The 21,589-nt window shown below is 36.0% G+C and overlaps 1 protein-coding gene across 3 annotated transcripts in view; it reads right to left on the bottom strand.

The window, feature by feature from the left end:
* LOC108750820 (RNA pseudouridylate synthase domain-containing protein 2-like) overlaps positions 1-21,589 on the bottom strand; it is a 171,059-nt gene that overhangs the window by 49,813 nt on the left and 99,657 nt on the right. For all 3 annotated transcript variants that reach the window (XM_018490623.1, XM_018490613.1, XM_018490605.1), the window contains one exon: positions 7,559-7,663. In XM_018490623.1, coding sequence (XP_018346125.1) covers positions 7,559-7,663 — 105 coding nt within the window. The remainder of the gene's footprint in view (positions 1-7,558; positions 7,664-21,589) is intronic.

Raw genomic sequence — 21,589 nt, forward strand, 5'->3', positions numbered from 1 at the left:
ATGACTTTTTACTACACCTAATATATGTGTGTGTGTGTGTGTGTGTGTGTGTGTGTGTGTGTGTGTGTGTGTGTGTGAAATGTGTGTGTGTGTGTGTGTGTGTGTGTGTGTGTGTGTGTGTGTGTGTGTGTGTGTAAAAGTCCTAAAACTGACAATAAATGTTTTAAAGACAGATTCTTTGTAATATTTTAAAACAAAGTATAACACAAAAATGCTAAGATTATGTTAGTTTATATATGACAAGACTAGAATTTCGCGCTCAAGAGTGGTAAGATGATCAGCATGAAGTGCTGAATTTGTTTTATTGTCAAATTTCATAAAATTCGAGGAAGCATCTTCGAGGAAGTACTAAAATATTTTTTACTATAATGGCGGATAAAGTATTATATTTCAATGTTTAATGTTACACACATTTCCATCTTCAGTTCTTAAGCACAATTAATTTACATAAATCCCAAATTTATCTCAAACTTAATTTTAAAAGGAATGTTGCAAGTGGCAACTCCTATCTCTGAAAAGTTAAGTATCAAACTATAATAGATATTGAGATTAAGATTAATCAAAGCAAATTTTACTAAACTTAATACTGATTTCCCTTCTTCTGATTGATTAATTTCACTTTTAATCTCAATCTCGATACTCTGATACAGGCATTACACGACGGCATTGCAATGATAATGTTCTGTTGCTTAAAGTGTGGACACAGCTTTAAATGTCTCGTTTAGATATTAAAGTGGCAGATACCCAAGAGTGCGATAACGCTCGTTTCCCAAGAAAGGATTTCTCTCCCACAAAGGAATCATTTTAATTAGATCGTTAATTAAAATTAATAACAATATCCTGCGCGCCGGATGGCCGCGTTCCGCTCATTCGAAACAAACGGCGCATTACATTAATGGATCCTAATATCCGTGTACGCGACACGTTTTAATTAACGCAGACAATAATTAGTCGGAATCGCGGGAGCATCGACCGACGTAAATCGGATTATATGGGGCGTTGCACGAATTTTCGATGGCCGATAGTGGCGTGCGGTACAATATGATCGACACAGCGATGTCGATAGACGAGAAGGACTTCTCTGTAGGCTTTACGTGTTCATATATAATTATCCAACGTAACCACGGGCATTCCCGGCAGAAATGTAATTAGACTGTCGCAGAGATTTGAGCGGAATGGAGAATTTCTCATGAGTTGTGGAACATCAAAATGGAATGACAACAACCGTACTATAGTAAAGCACTGTTCTGTTATGAACTAATATATAACAGAAACAATAATTTTACGATGCTTACGTTCTTTTCACAAAATTAGATAAAATATTAATATACCCGCATTTCTTTCTCTAATCATTATGGTTATAATCGTTTCGGCAGAGCGTTACAGTGAATAATGCAGAGTGCATAATCGCGTTTTTGCATTGGTGCATCGAGTTGCCGTTGCATTACAGCTAATTATAATAATGATCAGCTATCCCAACCCGCACGTTTTCGCGAGAGCGAGATAACAGATATTAAATGGAACATTTGTGAAAATTAATATGTATATTTTACATGGGCATATGTACGCTGCAACAAACAGCTTGCTTCAAGAGTACGTAGCAATTAATTGCAACGTTCAAAAACGCGTTTCATAACTGACTGAACGATAATTCGAAATGATCAATTACACAATAATTGATTGCACATAAGAATATATTCGAAAGTAACAAAATATAAGCTTTATCTGTGCAACAAAACGCACAGATAAAACGATATAAATCACATGTAAAATACGATAGAAAAACGATAGAGTTGGCAGTTTATGGAGGAAGAACATTCACGGTCGTAAAACATTCTTATTAAACAACCAATCATTCGCAATATTGAACGGTAAAATCTTAGAAAATCATACCATAAATTTGTAGATCACAAATTTATATTCGTAGCCGTGTATTACGCAAATAAATTTTCTTTATGGCGATAATAAATTTACTCGCGACTTTATGTCTCATTATTTCGACAGGCACACACAGTCAGTCCATTCAATGTTTTTAAATAATAAAAATATGAAATAATTCGCCATCTCGTAAAAAATAAAACAATTCGGTTTCGGTTTGGTCGAGTACCTCGTTAACCGTAACAAGGGAGCTTGAAATTTTTGCTTAAATAATTAACGCTCCCGTTACGTATTGTTTGTGATCTCAGACGAAAATGTTAGTCACCACCGCAAACTGTGAAAGCGAATAAGACCGGCGACGAGGAGGACGACGATAGGAGGGAAACACGAGACTCTCAGACTTACAAAGAGTATAGAACTGCGAGGTAAGAGAAGCGGTGTAAGAGGGACGCGCGAGAACGAAGTGGTGAAGCGGAGGTATAGGGAGACAGAAGGGGCAAAAACCACCCTCGACCGTGCCTCGGTTTCTCCGTTTAAACCCCCTGCGAGACGATATATCCTCATCCGCACGAATTTTCGCGCCACTCGGCTCGCTTCTCTCTCTGGACTTTCGGCTGTATCGACCGGCCCTAAAACATCCCTCCCTTTCACTCTCCAACCTCGAACGACCGTCCGCGCCCCGCCTATACCGCCTACGGGTCTGTTTCCACCTCCGTCCGCGAGCGACGGTCTCCCTTGCTCCTGGGGGCTGATCGACCGCGTTGCTTTCATCGTCCGAGAGTTTCCTCGAAGTACCAAACCTTCCCTTCCTCCACCTCTCACTATCTCGCGCGTTCCATTTAGGCTCGCCCTTCGCCTTAGGCCTCTACGTCCTACATCGTAGCCCTCCTCGTAGAGAACGCAGGCCCTCCTGCTGCTCCAAGCACGAGACAGCCAAGATATATATTTTCGTCGGCGGATTTATGCGGGGGTGGACCTTGCAAACGGAATATCACGTGCTGTAATATCGAATGTACGAACGCAGCCGCGTGGAATGCACAGAGGAGGATGACAAAGAGAGACATGCCAGGCGGTGACCCGCGTGCGTGTGCATTCCCATTTCGGACATAGCAAATTCTACCGCATTCGAACGTTGTATCTGCCTTTCGCGCATGTATACATTCGCGTAACACGCGCATTGTACAAGACGACATGCTCATTCCCTTCCCACAATGAGACAGGCATGATCATCTTCCCACGATAAGATTTAAAGTAACAACCATAAAATAATGAGAAGCTTAATCGTCTCTTATAGTTCGTCTATAATGGAGATAATATTGTGTATATCAAGTAGTAAGCTGTAAGAAAACCAACCAATCGTAATTTATTATTCTTTTCACATTCGACTGTAATGCACTTTTAAATTCATAATGTCAAATTATACTGAATTTGAATTATTTGTATAAATTATATCTATATAAGTCACTTGCTTCTACTCAATATAATAATAATAATAAACTTTATATTAACGTACCAAAAAAATATAAGTTTACAGACATGGTACACAATGTAATTCTAGAGCGGCATCCCAAAAGATGAGGCAAAGTGCTGCTTATATACATCTAAACCTTGATAAAGGTTTTATAACAAAAATAAACGATATATAACAGTGAATAACGAGTTTTACTGTTATAAAAATAATACCGCAACATAATGAAAAACAAAAGTATGAGAAAATGAAAGAAAAATAAGATATAAAGTACTAATATTATATTAGACGTAATAATATTATATTAAACATAATAATATTATATTAAACGTGCTAATATTATATTAAAAATGAGAAGTTATGTAGAAAGAAGCTGCTGATCTGAACGTGAAAGTGAGATATGAGAGAACAAACATCATTAAATAATAGGTTGAAATGTTTACAACATAAAATAAGGCAGACTGAAATTGGTTATACGATGAAGAGGATAAGATAGAGATGATTAGAAACGTATACAGACGTGATAAAGAAAAATGAAATTTCTTATTGAAGTGATTATGAGGTCAATATGTCGTTAATTTGAACAATGGGGTTAAGCATTTAACCCAAGAAAATATATTAAATTTAACTGAAATTATTGTATATATAATTTAATTTGTTATTTATTAAGCTCATATTTTCTAAAATCTTTGGAGTGGAATTTAATTCTAAAAAGTAAAATCTCACTGTTAAAAATTGAGCCAATCTTTATCAACACTAGCTCAATTATCATTCCTTGTCGCTTTTTAGAATTAGATTCTATTCCAAAGATTTTGCAGGATATGTTAATATGAATGATGTTTACTTTGAGACTAATCACAGAAATGGATTGATTTACATTTCGACACAGAAGTTAAATATAACAAAATGTTATTTCACTCGAGAGATTAGGTTACCATTGCCCTCTTAATCTAACAGTATGGGTTCATTTCTTACGGCTTATGACTTACTACGTCATATTACTCTCATTGTAGATAGCCCTTTAAGTCGCGCACACGAGGTATCTTACTTCATCATCGAGTCGCTCGCGCGCAACAATTTGTCATCGCATGCGTATTCCCAAGGCTAATTTACGATGCGTTGGAATAGGAGAGAGAGAGAAAGAGAGAGAGAGAGAGAGAGAGAGAGAGAGAGAGAAAGAGAGAGAAAGAGAGAGTCGCCACTGTACTCAGGGACTCGCCGAGATAAATTACTTTCGCACGCCTAGGTGTAACGTATCGTCTACCTTACCAAGAGCGTTTCTTTCATCATGACGCGCAAAGAGTTCCGCGACTCCTTATGCGAAGCACAAGACAGAGTATAAGGAAAAGGAGTAAATCCGCGCCAAAGGTGACGTCGTATAGTAGCTGCGACATTCAGCGTAATGTACTTTCTCAACGCCGGGTCACAACGAGCAAAAAGAGCAACGAAATGGAGAACGACCATCCAGCGCAAATGCACGTACATACGCACACAAACACCTCGCCTCGAACCTCTGGCACGGCTTGTCGCCGCCTGTTGCTGTGAACACGAATTGCTTGCAGTGCGACATTTCCGTTAAGACGGTGATTTTGTTTCAAGCGTTGCGCTGGAATCAATCGGATCCGTCACGATTGATTGAGAGACGGAGGGAACGCATGTCGAATAATTCCTCTTTTCTTACTGCTTACTCATCCGTCGTTTCACGTGCGATACGCTATTCTCGCTCGGTTTCATTTCTCCGTGAAAGTTCCTCCCGCTGGAATAACACGCGGCGAGATATGTATTTTCAAGCACGTCTTAAGCTTAGTTTTTCATTATCTGGTTAACTTATGATTTAGACTTAACTTCACTTTACCTCTGATAATAATGCAAAAATTGTGATTTTCTAACTGTGATTAATTACTAAACTAATGATTTTCTAGTGGTAACTTTAAGATCAGGTTCTTCATTTGCAAAAATTGTACTTTTCTATCTAATAATTAATTTTTAATTATTACTAAGCTGATAGTTTTGTAATGAATAACTTTTAAAGATATTACTTAGAAAAAGATGAAAAGTTGGTGACCGATTTTTAAACCGAGATTAACATTAAACTATGTTGGTAGAAATGGACATTTAACGGATAATAAACCGGGCCTAAAAGTTGTTCACTACAAATCATCAATTTAGTGATAAACCATAGATAGAAAAATACAATTTTTATATTAATATCAGGTTAAGCCTAACTACAGTTAACTAGAAAATAAAAAAAATCGGGCATTAAAATGGAGGAGAAAACAATGCACCGAATGCGAGTTTAAAACATGTCTTCGGAGCTTCGGGTTTATTTAGATCAATGGTGGATTAACGAGCTATTGCTTGGCCAGAGTACTCGCTCGAGACTCCTAAGCGCCTGCCTTGGGCAATTAATTTCCTAGCTATCTTAGCTTAACTCGAAGCGAAACTGTAAACTATTACTGCTTGAGCATAAGAAAAAATAAACCGGTAATCGCAGGGGTTAATCGCTGGCAAATTATGGAGAGGAAAGACACGGAGCGGGAATAAATCGCAGCGTATCTCTTTCACGAGATGCTTTTTCATCGAAAAAATATTTATTTAACTATTTTTATCCATGATGTTTCTGGTCATTATGGCCGGTCGATTGGACATTTTCCGCTAGGTCGAACGAATGCGCCATTAAGACTATTAACGCATATTAGGTGCAATGTAACGATCACTGTTCCACGAAGTAATTCTCATGAAAAAAAAGATTGCGTAACGCGCAATCTCGTTGGCGATTTTCTACGTCGAAGATGAGTCTACAAGAATAAAGTGAGGAAGGTTTCTTTTTTATATCACATACTATTCTATCGCGACTGTTACGGCAACGTTATTAACTTTCGCTGCATCAAAAAGCAAACTTGTAATCTACGTACAGCTAAAATACAACGAAGATAAGTCTATAAGAATAAAATGTAGGTCTTCTTTATCAATTAAGAGAAATAAATCTATTTTTTGTCAAAGGACAAAGCGGATCTTAGTGCTTCATCATGTGAATTTATATATACGTATCCAATTGCAAATAGCACGTCGAAATCTTTTTCGGTCTTGAAACGCAATTATGAACAGAACTAGAGTAATGTCATATTAAATTGCAATTTAATAATTTTGATTTTTAAGAATCTTAGAAGAATATTGATAATTTGATATTAATCTAAGCATCTTCAGAATTGTAAATAATTCAATTTACTAAAATATTAACTCAGTTGAAATTCAAACTCGGATCTCTCATATTTATTTCATCAGAATCGAGTTTCTTCACTAGACTTTGGCAATATTTGTCGCAATAAATATTATAATGAGAGAAATGTCGTTCTTCAATATCTTTTTTGTATATACACCACATTATATTTACTGTTCTATCACGACTGTTATGGCAACGTCATTAACTCTCGCCACATCGAAGAACAGACTTGTAATCCGCGTATAGCTAAACGCCAAAGGCCATCAGTGGCTTCTTGCAACAGTGACTACCGACAACTCGGGTTTCTCAAAGCCCAACCGGACTCGCCGCCTCTCGACCGCGTTTATTTCGTTAATGAGAGGGCGAATGGGCGGGTGGACTAATGAGGCCGTGCCTCACGCCACGACGCGCCGAATATCGACGAGGACGACAGAGAGATACGCGACAGCGAATAGATGGTGCAATGGATATAGATACACGTGATCTGCTCCTAACTCTAACCCGCGATGTTCCCTCTCCCGCAATGTCAGTCGGCCCTCGGTGAGTTACGAGGGCTTGGAAATGGACATCCATACCGGTCCCCTGGCTAACAGCACAGCTGCATAACGTGGCGTTAACCGATGCGAGAATCACTCAGTGATCCCCGATAACACCGTACACGGTGCAACGATACGATTCGGGAAACATATGAAACGATGGAAATAGCGATGCTATTTCAAAAATGGTCGATGTAGAAAGCCCTGGCAATTTCGAACATCGGTCCGGCACATAGAACAACAAATAACGAGCTTACCCGGCTAATTGAAGTTTCTAAAGAAGCTTCCGGTGAAGCTTGGAGATACTAAATACCGAAGTAACTCGTAATTCGATAGTATCCTTGAAGCACAGACATACCGACCTCATTTTAAAATCAACCTAATACCGTAGTACCGCGCTGTAATTTATTAAAGCGTTCTTCAAACAGTCAGCGTAAACAAGAATATATTTACCTTCTTCAGATCCTTACTGGCATCGGCATCTTCAGCTTTTCGCTTCTCGGTAATTTTCGGCGCGGGGACCGCCACCGCCGCCTCTCGCAAGGGTTTCAAATCGACCTGTAACGAAAATAAGTAAACCTCATCATTTTCCATTGTTATTCATTCCACTGCTTCCTCTAGTCATACCGGCCAAGTGCTCTAGTCAGACTGGCTAAAATAACACGTTGACGTGACCTTAATTTTCTAAATATCGGTCGTCTTCATCTAACTATTGCGCAAACTGAGACGGCTAAAGTAAATCTGCGATGAATTAACGGATCGCGCGATGTCCATCGGATACAATGGACACCGACAAGGCATCATCGACCATTGTGCATCCGGATGTTGTTGCCGTTGATGTTGCCGCAGGCGCAAGAGCGAGCACGCGGTAAAGGCACGGCATAGCATCGATTTATGGTAATTCAGTTAACTCGTCTCTATTTTACGCGTGCGTTTACGTTCCACATACTAATCCGGCGTTAATGGGACGAGTAAATACAGAGAGAGAGAGAGAGAGAGAGAGAGCAGTTTCCCCCACGAGTCCGGCGAGCTTGATTTGGTGCTTGATATAATTCGACACCACTATGCATGGTCGGTTAATGACTATCCCTTCGCATCGATTCGCGAAAGGATAGGCGGGACGCATGGAAGGACAATTAATCGATTAGATATTTATCAAATCTTGATCGGTATCGTGAATATCGGTAATATGAGCTTCAGAAATCCGCTCTAAACGCGATATCGATGTAGGTAGGCAACGCCTGAATTAGTAACCGTCTCGCGCTTTCGTTTTAGCATATACATAATTTAGTTTTCCTAATTAACTTAAACGACGAACGTGAAGTGTGCTCTTTTCAGCTCCATTTTCTTACGCTTCCTGCATTTAAAGCGAAACAAGACGAATACTCTGAGCTTGAAAGAAGAACAGAAGGATGGAAGAGGAACAAAAAGATTCAAGGTAATTGCAGAAAGTACAGCTAAAACTAAAAGACTTATGGTGTACGTGGAGGAATTTTAGAATCCATGCCTCCAAATTTCCTCCGGAAATGTAGATGCAGTTCAACTGAAGGTCAACACAATTACGCAATCGAGTGTCCCGCCATTTGCATAACGAGGAATTAACGGGATTACGTCGCGCGTTCTATTACCCACCGGTAAGCCTGTCACCAAGAGAGATATCTGAATTATAGAGAAAAACTTTTACAATTCTAAATTGCAAATATGAGTCGGTGGAAAAAAAGAAAATAACAATGTTAAAGTAGGACGGAAATGTATACGCAAATTAAATCGCAACTCAAATGTTTCAAAAAAACATGGAATTTTAATTGACATTAATATTAATTGACGCTTAGTCCGTTTTACTTGTCTCCAAAAATTGTTGTGCTTAAAACGAGATAAAAATAATACGTATTCGAATAGTGGAAAAAGAGAAAGCATATGATTTTAAATGTAAAAGATACAATTGCATGAACAAACCTTCGTAAATTTGGACGTCACAGGCCCGATTACACCACGATTAATTTTATATAATTTTCATTTAATTTATTCTTTATCTGTTTCTAATTTTAGGACGCTTATCAGCATCAGACTATTAAGCTATCTCTAAGCATCAATATTATTAAATTGCTTGTAAATTAATATTATTACTTTAGTTCTGTTAGAATTATGTTTCAAGATTAAAAATTAAATTCAGCGCGCAGTTTGCAGAATTGGATATGGTGATGTAAATTCACACCGAAGATCCAGCTTGATCATTTATCAGGGTTTTTTTATTTCCTTATTTATTGTATATTCACATTACAATCTTAAAGGATACTTTGTTTAATAAATAGTCAGTTAAATCGAGATTAAAGTTAATTTTACATTAGTGAAACCGGGTCACAGGAAATTAAAAAAATATTTTGCTGTGGTATTATAGTGGTATCGTGGTCCATCAAGTTCTGCGGCTTATTACGAAATTCGCTGCGAATGTGTGAATCGAGAGCAGTTTTACATCACACCAGCATGCGGTCGACAAATGACGAGCGCACAAATCCGAATGACCGGTCGGACAAACTATGGTCTGCATGGCCGACATATCGTATCGAAATCGAAAGACCGATCGGACACACGGGTGTTGTTACGCAAACGTATCGCGGCACATTCGGTGCGAATGAGGCTTTAGGGTCGCTAGGGTCGCCCCTGACAACGCCCTTGCCTGCATTGCGGTAGCTCTTTCTCTCCACCCTGGCGATATCCTTCCACCATAACGCCCGAGAAAATGCCCTATGGAAAAGGAAGTAGATTTTCGCGTTCTTGTGGCACAGTCCCTTTTTTAAATCGTGAACGATTAACTCAACTGGTGACGTGGATCAATTAGATCCATATCAAATTTTACTTATAAGAAAACTTTGCTTACAAGACAAATTTTACTGCTTACTAGAAAAAAAAATCCATGGAAGTAGCTCCCTGAGATTTTAGTGAGCTTTGAATATGTTGTTTTCTAGGCAAAAATAAGGAATAAGTATCTTTTTGTAAGGGCCCAATCATACTTTTAGGGAGTGTAATACCTTGAAGAAAATTTTTTCGAAGCGAGTATCGTCGAAAACTGTAAGAGAGGATAGAATAAAATGTTTTGAATAAAAATTGAATGATTTATAATAAAGTACTTTATAATTGTAATTTAAAAAAAAATTGTTTTAATAAAAAAATTTTATTTATAAAAAATAAAAGTTAAAAAAATTTTTAATTATAATTATTATATATATATAAATGTTTTTAGAACTATTTAACTTTTATTTCAAACACTTTTTCTATCTCTTACAGTTTCGACAATATTTGTTTTAAAAAACAACTAATTTTCTTCAAAGAGGTATTGCAAACATCTAAAAGTGCAATTATTAGGCCCTAATAAAAAAATATGTGTCTTTTACTTTTTTTCTAGAAAATAACATATTAATTAATTAATTTAATTAAATTAATTTAATATTCAAAGCTCATCAAAATTGGAGAGCGACACTCCCATAAGTTTCCTTGTTAGTAGAAAATTTATTAACTAGTAGGTACTTTAAATGAAAATTAATACAATGCTGATTATTATATTAGTTTTGATTGAAAACAGGTAAATGAGAGCTCAAACATCAAAAAGATATAATAAAAGTGTTTTCAAGATTAATCAGTTCCATTTTTTAATCTTTGAAAGATAATCTTTGAATAGTAAGGGATCCACGACGTTAGAAGTGTGACATTTTTTCACGACACCAGTTAAGGGTTAAACAATTCGCGAAGTATCTCGCGAAATGCACAAAAAAATGAGATGCCGACTCTCGCGTCGAGACGCGAACACTTCTAATTTATGTTTGTCTGTAGGTATCTTTCACGTTTCGCGCTTTGATTACGGAATTAGCTTGGGCCACGCCGCGACTTGTCTCCCTTAAAATAGCCGAAAACGCGGCAAACAAGACTCGAAAGATCTCATTTTCACGGTACGTGATTGCGTCTCACGTGTATATATAATATGCACATATACTCGTATGTGCGAACACAGTCATATAGTGATAGGTTGAAAAGTTTTTTCTATATGTACGAGACAAAAAAGAACGATGAATAACCCGACAGCCTCCCTTCCATTATGGTCTGTAATTCTGTAGAGTGATCCACTAATTCTCCATCACACTTTTAACAATTAGATCCCTCGTGAAAATATAATACCTATTAATTTGCTCTCGGGAAAATTTCGAGAGATTAACTGCGAAAGTATTTATCATGGAAAAACTGATTTGAAATGAACTTGACAAGAAGCACGAGTTACATAATAATGATGTGATGAGAAGTTTATATTATATGGCTGTGTTTATCGACTTAAATCTTATGAAGAAGACGATTTCCGAGGTAAACCGACGCTGTGAACATCTCGTCATGCAGTATTTATGAATAAAACCCGGGAAGCGCACAGCGGCCGCAACAAAAGGGACGGAAGCGTCGCTTTTCTTCGGGAAAGCAGGACACCCAATGGGATTCATCCATCACCGGCGATATAATTGAGAAAGCAGATCGCCTGCATTCAGGATTTACATTTTCAGCACCGTCGCTGAAACTCAATTTATCCGTTTATCCGCGCGTCCTTCGGCTGGATGGACAAGCGAGGTAATACACTTCCGAGTCATTAACGGGAGTCTTACTTTGTGTCCTGCTGATGTCGTGAATTTTTTCATAAATTGTTCGGCTGCACCGTTTCATCGTCCAAATTGTCACGCTTATCAGCTTACATTTTGTGCGGTCTACAAGATGGAAATGCATGATATTTTCGGAACCAAACTGATGTGACTCTATTAACGATGTTATCATGCATGACGTTAATCCGCGCGGGAATAGTCACCTGGATATATTCATATCCTAGCGGCGAAAAAATGTGAATTATTGTAAAATATTATTTCGTATGAATATTGTATAATATATTTTCTGTCTTTTTTAATAACTATTTTTTTACGTACCTTTAAATATGCAATTTCATCGAAAATTCGCAATAAAAAGCTTTACTTTTTAAAAATATTGTTATGTATACATATAAATTACAAAAAATACTAAATTTTAATAAATATTTATTTGAACAGTTCTAAGTAAATATTTACTAAATACTAAATACTAAATAATGTGAACATATATTTATTTAATACAAAAACCATTAATTTGGTGTCACATTTTTTTTTTATTGAATAGATATTTATGTACTGTAAATAAACATTTACTTACTACTATTCTTACTATATAAAGAAATATGTATTAAGATTTAGTAATTTTTTTCAGGATATTTAACGTACTTATTCCGTTTAATATTTGTTTGGTTTCTCCTTACTTTTTTCAAAAAGTTCTGATCAAACTCACAATATTCTCAAATATTGTACTACACTGAGAGAAAAATACGTTAATTATTAAATAAATATTTGTTTATAAATAGTCAGTTTTGAATATCTACTAAAGGTAAACATATATTTATTCGATACAAAAACCATTAGTTAGATGACCAAACCATAAGTTATTATTTTTTTTTATTTACCAAATATTTACTTTTCCTTAATAAACGTTATAGTACAAAAAATATTATTCAAGTAATTATTTATTAAAATTTAGTATATTTTTCTCTCAGTATAATATGGAAACAATCAATAATATATATATGTATAATACATTAATGATTAATAATGATTTTAATTGGAACGTAAAAATACTTCAAGTAATCGCTTATATAAAAAAAAATCAGGTAACTAACTACTTTCATATTAAACGAGAGATACGTAAACATACATATACAATGATAAATGTTTTGTCATGCAAGACGTCATCTATGCAATCTTAGGTATATTTTCAGAAGATCTTCCAAAAATTCAAAAAAAGTTAATAGACAATCAGAAGAAATAATAGCAATCTTGTATGTAAGAAATAAAGATGATAAATGCTTTTTTTAGCGATATAACCGCGCTCTTTCATCATATCCTCGACTAAAGTTACCTTATTAGAGATTTTTCTTTGACCTTCTTGACCGAACGCAATTTGTCTCAATAATTAAGTAAACATCACCTTATCGATATTTAATTGCAATCGCTGGTCGCGTGTAACGTTTAGTGCTGGTTCGTTAGTGTTTATACGTTTATTACATGTTTCGATATATAGTATAATTCCTAGATTGACGTTTCCGGCATTCAATAATGAAGAACACGGAATTGGGAAATGAGCTTGGGGGCCGGCGCTCTCCTGTATGATTGAACAGTATTATTATTATTATTAAGTCGATTATTACGGCAATGGACCATTTAATTAGCAGCGTAAGTGCGTCCTCCGTTACTGCCTTCATGAATATTTCAAGGTATGCATGACTAGCTTAACGATTTCTAACGATAATAACTCATATAGTCGCTGATTGATTCAATCCTTCAAAGAATTAGCGATTAAAATTACGCGTTAATTACAGATATGGAGAGATGAAAAGAGAAATATTAGCTGTTACAGCGACCACAGGATGTCGCATGAAAAGGATCCAATATTTCTATGGTTATTCGATCGCATAAAAAAAAAAAGTTTGTCAGGTATCATCGAGCTGTGTTAATTAATAGTCGCCCCGAGTAAAACGGCCATTCCATCGGCAACGGTAGCAATAATAGTCACCGACAGCGACAACAATTTATCATTTACTGCGCGTTGCATCATAACCGGGTAGTCGTTAATCTTTATCACGAAGGAACTCGAACACTATACGAGGTATTGTACATAACAATAATATTAATGGGGTATAAATATTAATATCGAGGTATATCGATGAGAAAATCGTTCACGAAACTGCACCGTGCAAAGAAAAATACGTAAGGCAATTGTGTTAAAAGCCGAACGTTCCTCCGAATAGCTGAAATATTTATGTAAACGGAAAAGAATCGCATGCGTAAACGGAGACAAACGCGTGGCGCATTCACGATTGAGATATGTACAATATTCGGATTTCCTACTCGTATCCTTGTATCATCTTGTTCTTGTTATTTACTGAATGCTAATGCCTCAAGCGTCTTTTCGGTATGATATACAACGAGAGGAAAAATTTTACTAAATTTAACTAAATTTTAATAAATTAAAATTCGTTTCTACGATAACGCTCTTTAATAAATTTAACTACATTTTAATAAATATTTATTTGAATAGTATTACAGGGTTGTCACAAAATCTTCATCCTAAAATGCCATAACTTTTTCCTAATTTCCAAACAAAATCTCATGATTTTTCCTGACTTCAATAATATTTAAATTTTCTTTGTATTTTTGACCTAATTTGGAAATCATTATAATATTATATAAATATTTGTTAAGAGATCAATTTAACACAGCAATTTAAATTACTATTAATGTTGTTGACACTGCTTGCATTTTTAATTGTTAAGTTGATAAAATCCTAAACTGTGTTGGTGTGATGTACATATAATAAATTTCTATAAAGCCAAGAATTTTAATTTTCCAAAAAATTTTGCAAAATTTCGTGACTTTTTCTTGATCTTCCTGACTATTTTTAATTTCCCTAACAATTTTCTGACTTCTCTAATTTTCAGAAGCAAATCTACTAGCTGAATATTTACTATTAAGATACAAACATTACAAACATATATATATATTTAAAACAAGAATAATTAATTTTATATAGCTGTCACTTTTTACTACCACATTTAGTAAATATTTATTTATCCTAACTGTGAAATTAGTACTATTTGAACAAATATACGAAAAGAATAATTTTGCTAAAATATCTAAAAGTTTAAGTAAATACAGTTTTGAAAATAATTTTATTGGATCATTAAAATAATTATGTAGAATGTTCAAGCTGGTTATAGAATGTTATTTAAAACTTCTCTTGCAACATTACTTATCATGACTTCTGTGCATTTATTTTGAGATCTGTTTCTAACTAAATTTTTAGATACTGCAAAATTGATCCTTCCGTATATTTATTAAAATTTAGTATATTTTTCTCAGTATATACCCGAGTTTTTTAATATCTTTCCAATGCTTTTTCCAATACTTACAACTTTTTTTATTATTAAAAGTTCATACACTTGCTCGATATGTTCTTTAATGTTTGGCATTTCGACAAATTTTACAATACGTTTCTTTCGTGAAAGTTATAGATCAATTGAATTAAATATACCAACAGTGTGTTGTTCCCGTAATGAGATGTTTAAACAAAGATAAAATAACGCAGGGGCCGTTCTTCTCTCGGATAGAGAATCCAAACACGCCTTAGGCAAATTGCCGGGTCGAAGGGCACGATCGCGTGTCAACGGTGAGCGCCATCGTAGGAACGAATTTATATCCGCGCGCGTTTAATTCGCAGAAATAGCAATTAGAGAAATATTCCCGGGCGTAACACAGTAGCGTAAGATTAAACAAGAAACGGCGCGTGGAGAAAAGACGCGGTAATGCGGTTGTCTTCGCGCCTGCGAATCTTATTCAAATCCGAAAGTAATTCGAAGTAAAGCGAGCGTGGGAAACGCGGTGGAGGCGTTGTGGAAGCGTCAGCCGCGACTTCGTTAAGCTCGGGATGCCTCATTTACTAATGGACGCGGCGTGAAGCCGGGCCTCGCCCCTTTACCTCTCCTTTCGTCTCTCCACCTTATTTTCTCCCCGCATGTCTCTCGACTCTTTTTCTTCCTATTTCTCTTTCTCCCGGAGCCAATAGTTAAATACCACCGGCGAGCGGCGCGCGCGATGCGCGCGAAAGGGCGAAAAGCGAGAGCTTTGTTGAAGCTTCAACTCCCGATAGACGCGTACTGTACGTTTTCATCGTGCTACCAGACGATTAGACCGGGTAAAACTTTTCACGGCGATTATTCACGGGGTGTTACGTTTCATCTACGGATTCTTTGATCAATTTGGAGCTGACTAGCATACGCCATAACAAGAAAACGTCGACGAGCGGAACGATTACTAGACTTCGCGAGTACAAATATCTTATTCTTCATTTAATTTCCGTTGATCAAAGAATTCCGAATTGATCAAAGAACCTGTGGATGAACGCATATTCGTTGGATCTAAGAAATCCTGTGGTATACTGCCAAGTCAATGTACAAGCGAAGCAGAAATACGAGCCATAATTTCAACGTAAAGACCATTCTATCGTAGGACTTCTCTTTATTGCTAAAATATAACGTCGCTATAAATTATTCTGTAATAAGGGAGGACTATAAACGTGTACTATATTGCTATGCGAAAATTCCTTCGTTGTAACTACGAACTTGCAATTTGTCTAGCGGCACGCAACCACTCTCCTCGTTGCAGTTCATCGAATTGTCGTCGCAGCGATTACAATCTTCCAAGACCAACTACTGCTGTTTGATTAAGCTCGTATAATTTACCGTGAAAGCTGCGGTCTGAAAGCTGCAGCATATACGAACGAAAATTGCATGAACAGTGCGCGACGCTCGAGCGCGAACGCATATTATCCTTTTCGAACGACGTATACAGATGCATCCAAGTTTTGATCATCACCGTGATATTTTGTCACGTAAAATGTCTTTGATGCGCAAAATTAACGCTTCGACGCCTGACAAAGCGAGACAGTCTTTCGTTGCAAGATATAATTAATATCTCTCGCCAACGCAGTTGAAAAATTTCTCTTAAATTTAACACATTTCACGTATTGTTATGTTAATTTAACATAAGATAAATGTGTTAAAAAGTGACACAAATATTGTGTAAAAATTTAACCAAAAAAAAAATACAATTTGTCAAGCAATCATATTTCTTCATTAAAATTAACACTGAGAATATGTTAAATTAATGTATCTCATTTATTTGTTCCATCAGAATTTACGTTTTAAACCACATCGTTTTTGTTATTTATCCAACTATTCATAAACTGTATTATTTAACATTAAGAAATATTAAATATCAATTTAATACAAAATATTCAAGTCAAACATTATCACATTGTATTAAATTAATACTCTATGTATTAAAAATTCAACACAAAATTTTAACAAAGACTTAAGTGGGCCGTTTTTAACACGAATACAAAATGTTTTCTTACGGTGTAGGAAACCATTGAAAATAGATTTTTGTCAAACACGACGTTAAAATAAAAACCTTATTAATTTCATGAGGATAAAAACGTTATCTCATGTTTTGTCAGTATTTAATCAACCTTGGTTGGCCCCTAAAGCAAACATCTTCTTTCAACATTTCCCGAAATGGCGTTGAAACTAGTTCACACAATTGAGACTGACAAAGTAACGTCGTTTACTGCAAGGTACGCGGACACTATTTACCCGTGATATAAGTCTTCAGGACAGTGTGACCTTTCGCGAATGGCTACCGCCATTCCGAGCATAAAACTGTTTTATCAATACGAAAAGTATGGCGGTGTTGAAAGAAAGGAAAAAAAAAAAATCAAGATCGGTACCTCGTGCATCGTCCTCCACTGTCTTCGCCGTTCCATCGTATTTGCTGACGAAACACAATTTACAAGTCAGTGCTAATTTATTTTTACCGCAAGCGGAGACTTTCAGCGAAACTTCGCCGGTGAAAACTGGATGCCGACGTCGTCGCGGAGACGCGTCGCTTCGCACAAATTGCGAAGTTTCGGTGCGCATTGAGTTCGCGGAGATGCGCTCTCGCGAAGTGGTAAACTAAACACCTCAAAGCGACATAATCACTGCGCTTCACGATTAGCGGAGTACGCCGCGAGGAGGAAACGGGAATACGGAATTCAAATCGAGTTGACATGTTGCGCTATATATAGAACGACGGGAACTTTCTCAACATGATCAATAAGTTAAATCGCGATCAGTCATGAAACTACGAATATGGGCGAATATGTCCCGGTCCCTAATGGGATTTCTTCAGCAATACATATATATATATATATATATAAAAAAAATATATATATATATATATATATATATATATATATATTTAAAAGCATAGCATTGGGTTAGCATTCACGTAGAATCGAGGATGCGGCTTCGAATTATTGATTAAGGAAGCATTCGCAAATATATCGCAAATATATTGCTAGAAACGTTTGCCAATTCCTGGCTTAGCCATATCTCGCATAAAATATGCACAAACAAAACGCGCTGACAGTATAATACTCGGATATTATAAATATTTTACAAACAGCTGAACGATCCTCTCGTCGAGTAGCTTTTGGAGAATCGTCCAGCTGCACAAAGTACGTCGATATTATAGTCGCGTTGTATTAAGATGGAACGCGAAGAGTAAAGAGGATATAGGATTTTCATATCTAATTCAATCGCTTGCTTCTTCCAAAGATGTTCTGTGGATAGAAGATTTCTTGCAAAGACAAAAGTTTCAGTTTTACATCAAACTAAAATACAATATATAAATCCGTCTATCTCTAAATGTATTCTCGAAATTTGAAATGTCTATCCTAGAAACTTCATGCATTTTTTTAACTGTATAATTATTAACTTCTGTCTAGTAACTGAGAAGTAAAACTACTTAGAATCCCAATCAAGATGTAACGCTTTACTTGCAGTTATCACGCACAAAAGATGCCCAAAATCTGAATTCATTTGTTGAACAAAAACCAAGACAAATGGACTAAGAAATAGTTTAACTCATAATAAATTATTTACTTAGAATAAATATTTTAATAATAATTTATTAATATTTTATTAATACTAATTTAATTTTTTTATAATAATTTATTAATATTAGACTGAACAAGTGTCTATGCAAATTACACATAGATATTCTTAAAGGTTCAGAGAACAGCTTCAAAAAGAGATATTGAAACTCTATCAAGTTTTATCCATTTCCTATACAGTATAATTAATGAAAATACAATAATATTAGTAATTGGATGTATCTAACAAAAACTGTATACATTTCTACCACCAATATATTTAATGCTTTATATCTAAAATTATTTCATCTTACGGAGAATTAGCATTACCATCTGGCAACATTTAAATCGATCTCGGTCTAACAATGAACACATATCGGTGCTCGTACGCGCCCCGGATCGAACAAGATGTTAAACTTTGCGTGTCTTCGCGCAATCAGATGTTTCCACTTCAATGCGAGTTGGCGATACGTGAGAAAGTTTACTGTAACCGCACAAACTATTACGGTAGAAATCGTTTGTCCTTCGAAGAGGAGTGATAGAGAAAAGAAGCATTCTCGCAACGCACAAATCGTAATAGGATAAAAAATTCAGAGGCACTAGTACGGAGAAATTTAAATACGAAACACACGCCAGGTGAGTAACCGCGGGTTTTAATTAAATTACACAGGGATGGAAAAAAAGGGGCGATGTGACGCGGTGTAATAAATGCTCGACACGCAACGTTCTGATCAGCAACACACCCTTCTCTCGAAACTATATATCGCGTATCCTCCAATGCATAATAAAATACGTAAGAAAAGAGAACGAACATTGGCGTACAATTTTTTTCGACACGGGTAAACTTGTCGAGAGAGAAAAAAAATGACACGGTCCCTCCCAATACGGGGCGACAAGTAGTTCTCAAGTATTGGCCGTGATGACACAAGCGCAGAAAAAAACCGGCGGGAATAGCAACAAGGTTAATTGAAATGCGAATAACGAGAAAAAATGGCACGAACCGGAGGTGGAAGGGAAAACGGAACGAGCGGGCGGCACGCGATGTCCTTTTGATCGGTCTCTGCACTCAAGCTCTCTTTGCACGCCCCCCTCGTCACTGTGAGAAAGACAAAAGGAGTGAAAGAGAAAGAAAAGAGAAAGAGAGGGGAGGAAGAGAGAGAAGGAAATGGTAAAGAGGGGTTGGATTTGCGTGCTAATATCACGTATATTCCGCGGCACGTACGATTCGTACACGTAGCACTGTTTTAGACACCAGTGGCGTATCCAAAAGCCAAATTAAAGCGGTGCAGCGTCGTAGAAAATATTAATTATGCACCCTTTTGAACTTTTAGACGATAGTTTTGACACGTGCATAAGGGTGCGTGCTCTTAATTTCGGTCTATTCGTGATTTGCAACTAGAATACTAGATGGACAGTCAGTTCTCTAGATAAACGTTCATTTCTGAATGATTAAAGTAAAAAACGATTAATATGCAACATATTGAGCCGCAATTCGGAAAAAATATAGGCGTAAATAGGTATTCCTATTTATGGCAGAGTTACATTCTGAAACTTCAATCGTCAGTCGAACAGTAATCATATAATACTTAATCTATTGATTTTCTTTTTCTATTACTAATAATATTTGTATTATTAGTTATTCTGGATAAGATTATGTGAAAAAGTAAGTTCATCCTTACAAGAGAACGTGTCACAATGCAAAAATGATATTTAAAAAATGATAAAAAAAACTAACGTTAACCAGTCGAAAGATTATGTTTGAAATAAATATTGTAAATAGTCAAAGCTTAAGAAAAATGTTTCAAATAAAAGTTGTGGGGTTCAAAGAGATCGTCAGATAAACTACTTGGATTTTGAATCTACTAGGATTTTCTCTCTTTTATTCGTCTACTTGGGTCTGATAAGACCCTGAATCCAAAATCTAAGTAGTTCATCTGATGATCTGATGGTCCTCTTCAAATCTCACAATTTTTATTTAAAACATTTTTTTAAATAAAATGCACTGTGCTCTCGAGATATTTTATGTTAAAATATAATTTTAAGTTAAAATGGCCAAATATGTTTCGGCCCAAATCAGATACAGAATCCATAGAATCCCAATATTGACTATCTAGAATGTCTATTTCATTTTTCGACTGATAACGTTATCACTTTTGCAATGTAACGCAATCCTTTATTAGTACACATGATTTTTCAATTCTTTATTACATACGAGTTCGTGACCCACAGCAGTTTTCATCACCTTTACTGTAAAGAATTATTATGATTCTTACACATATTTATAACATCTTGAGAAAATATTTGTAAGATTGTATATTTAAAAAAAATTGTATTGTATGTATATAAATATTGTAACAAATTACTTGGCTCCTAATATTGAAAAAAAAAAATGCGCAGAACACGAACGACCCAATCAAGATTAATGCCCGTTTCTAAAGTAGATTAATTTTCATCCCCTGGTTTAATTTATTTTTTTCATCTTTTTCTAGCGCATATTAGTGTAGGTAAGTGTAAAAATCCGTAAGTCAAAGTAATCGTAAGTAGAAGGATGTTCCTATACGTGCGATTGAAATGTCGAGCAATAATTCAGGTGCAAGAAGCTCAGGATATATTTATTTATTAGGCGCTAAGAAACATTTTCGCAATAAATTACGCTTCGTCACCCGTGCTAATATCTCGTTCGAGCGTGGGACTCATAAAATGCATTTAGAAATAAATATAATATCGCGCAATATCCGGAGATGCATATTCGTAACGTCTCTCCCTGCATCAGCTGCTGAAATATCACGTCGACGTCGGAATAATTTCCCATTTCTGCATGTCCCTTGAGCTCTTATTTTTAACAAAACTCGCCGCGGCAACGGCGTCCCTTCACATTTCCTCGACTTTCCATTCCGCGTAGAA

Source organism: Trachymyrmex septentrionalis, unplaced genomic scaffold, assembly GCF_001594115.1.
Source record: "Trachymyrmex septentrionalis isolate Tsep2-gDNA-1 unplaced genomic scaffold, Tsep1.0 scaffold11, whole genome shotgun sequence".
NCBI lineage: Eukaryota > Metazoa > Arthropoda > Insecta > Hymenoptera > Formicidae > Trachymyrmex > Trachymyrmex septentrionalis.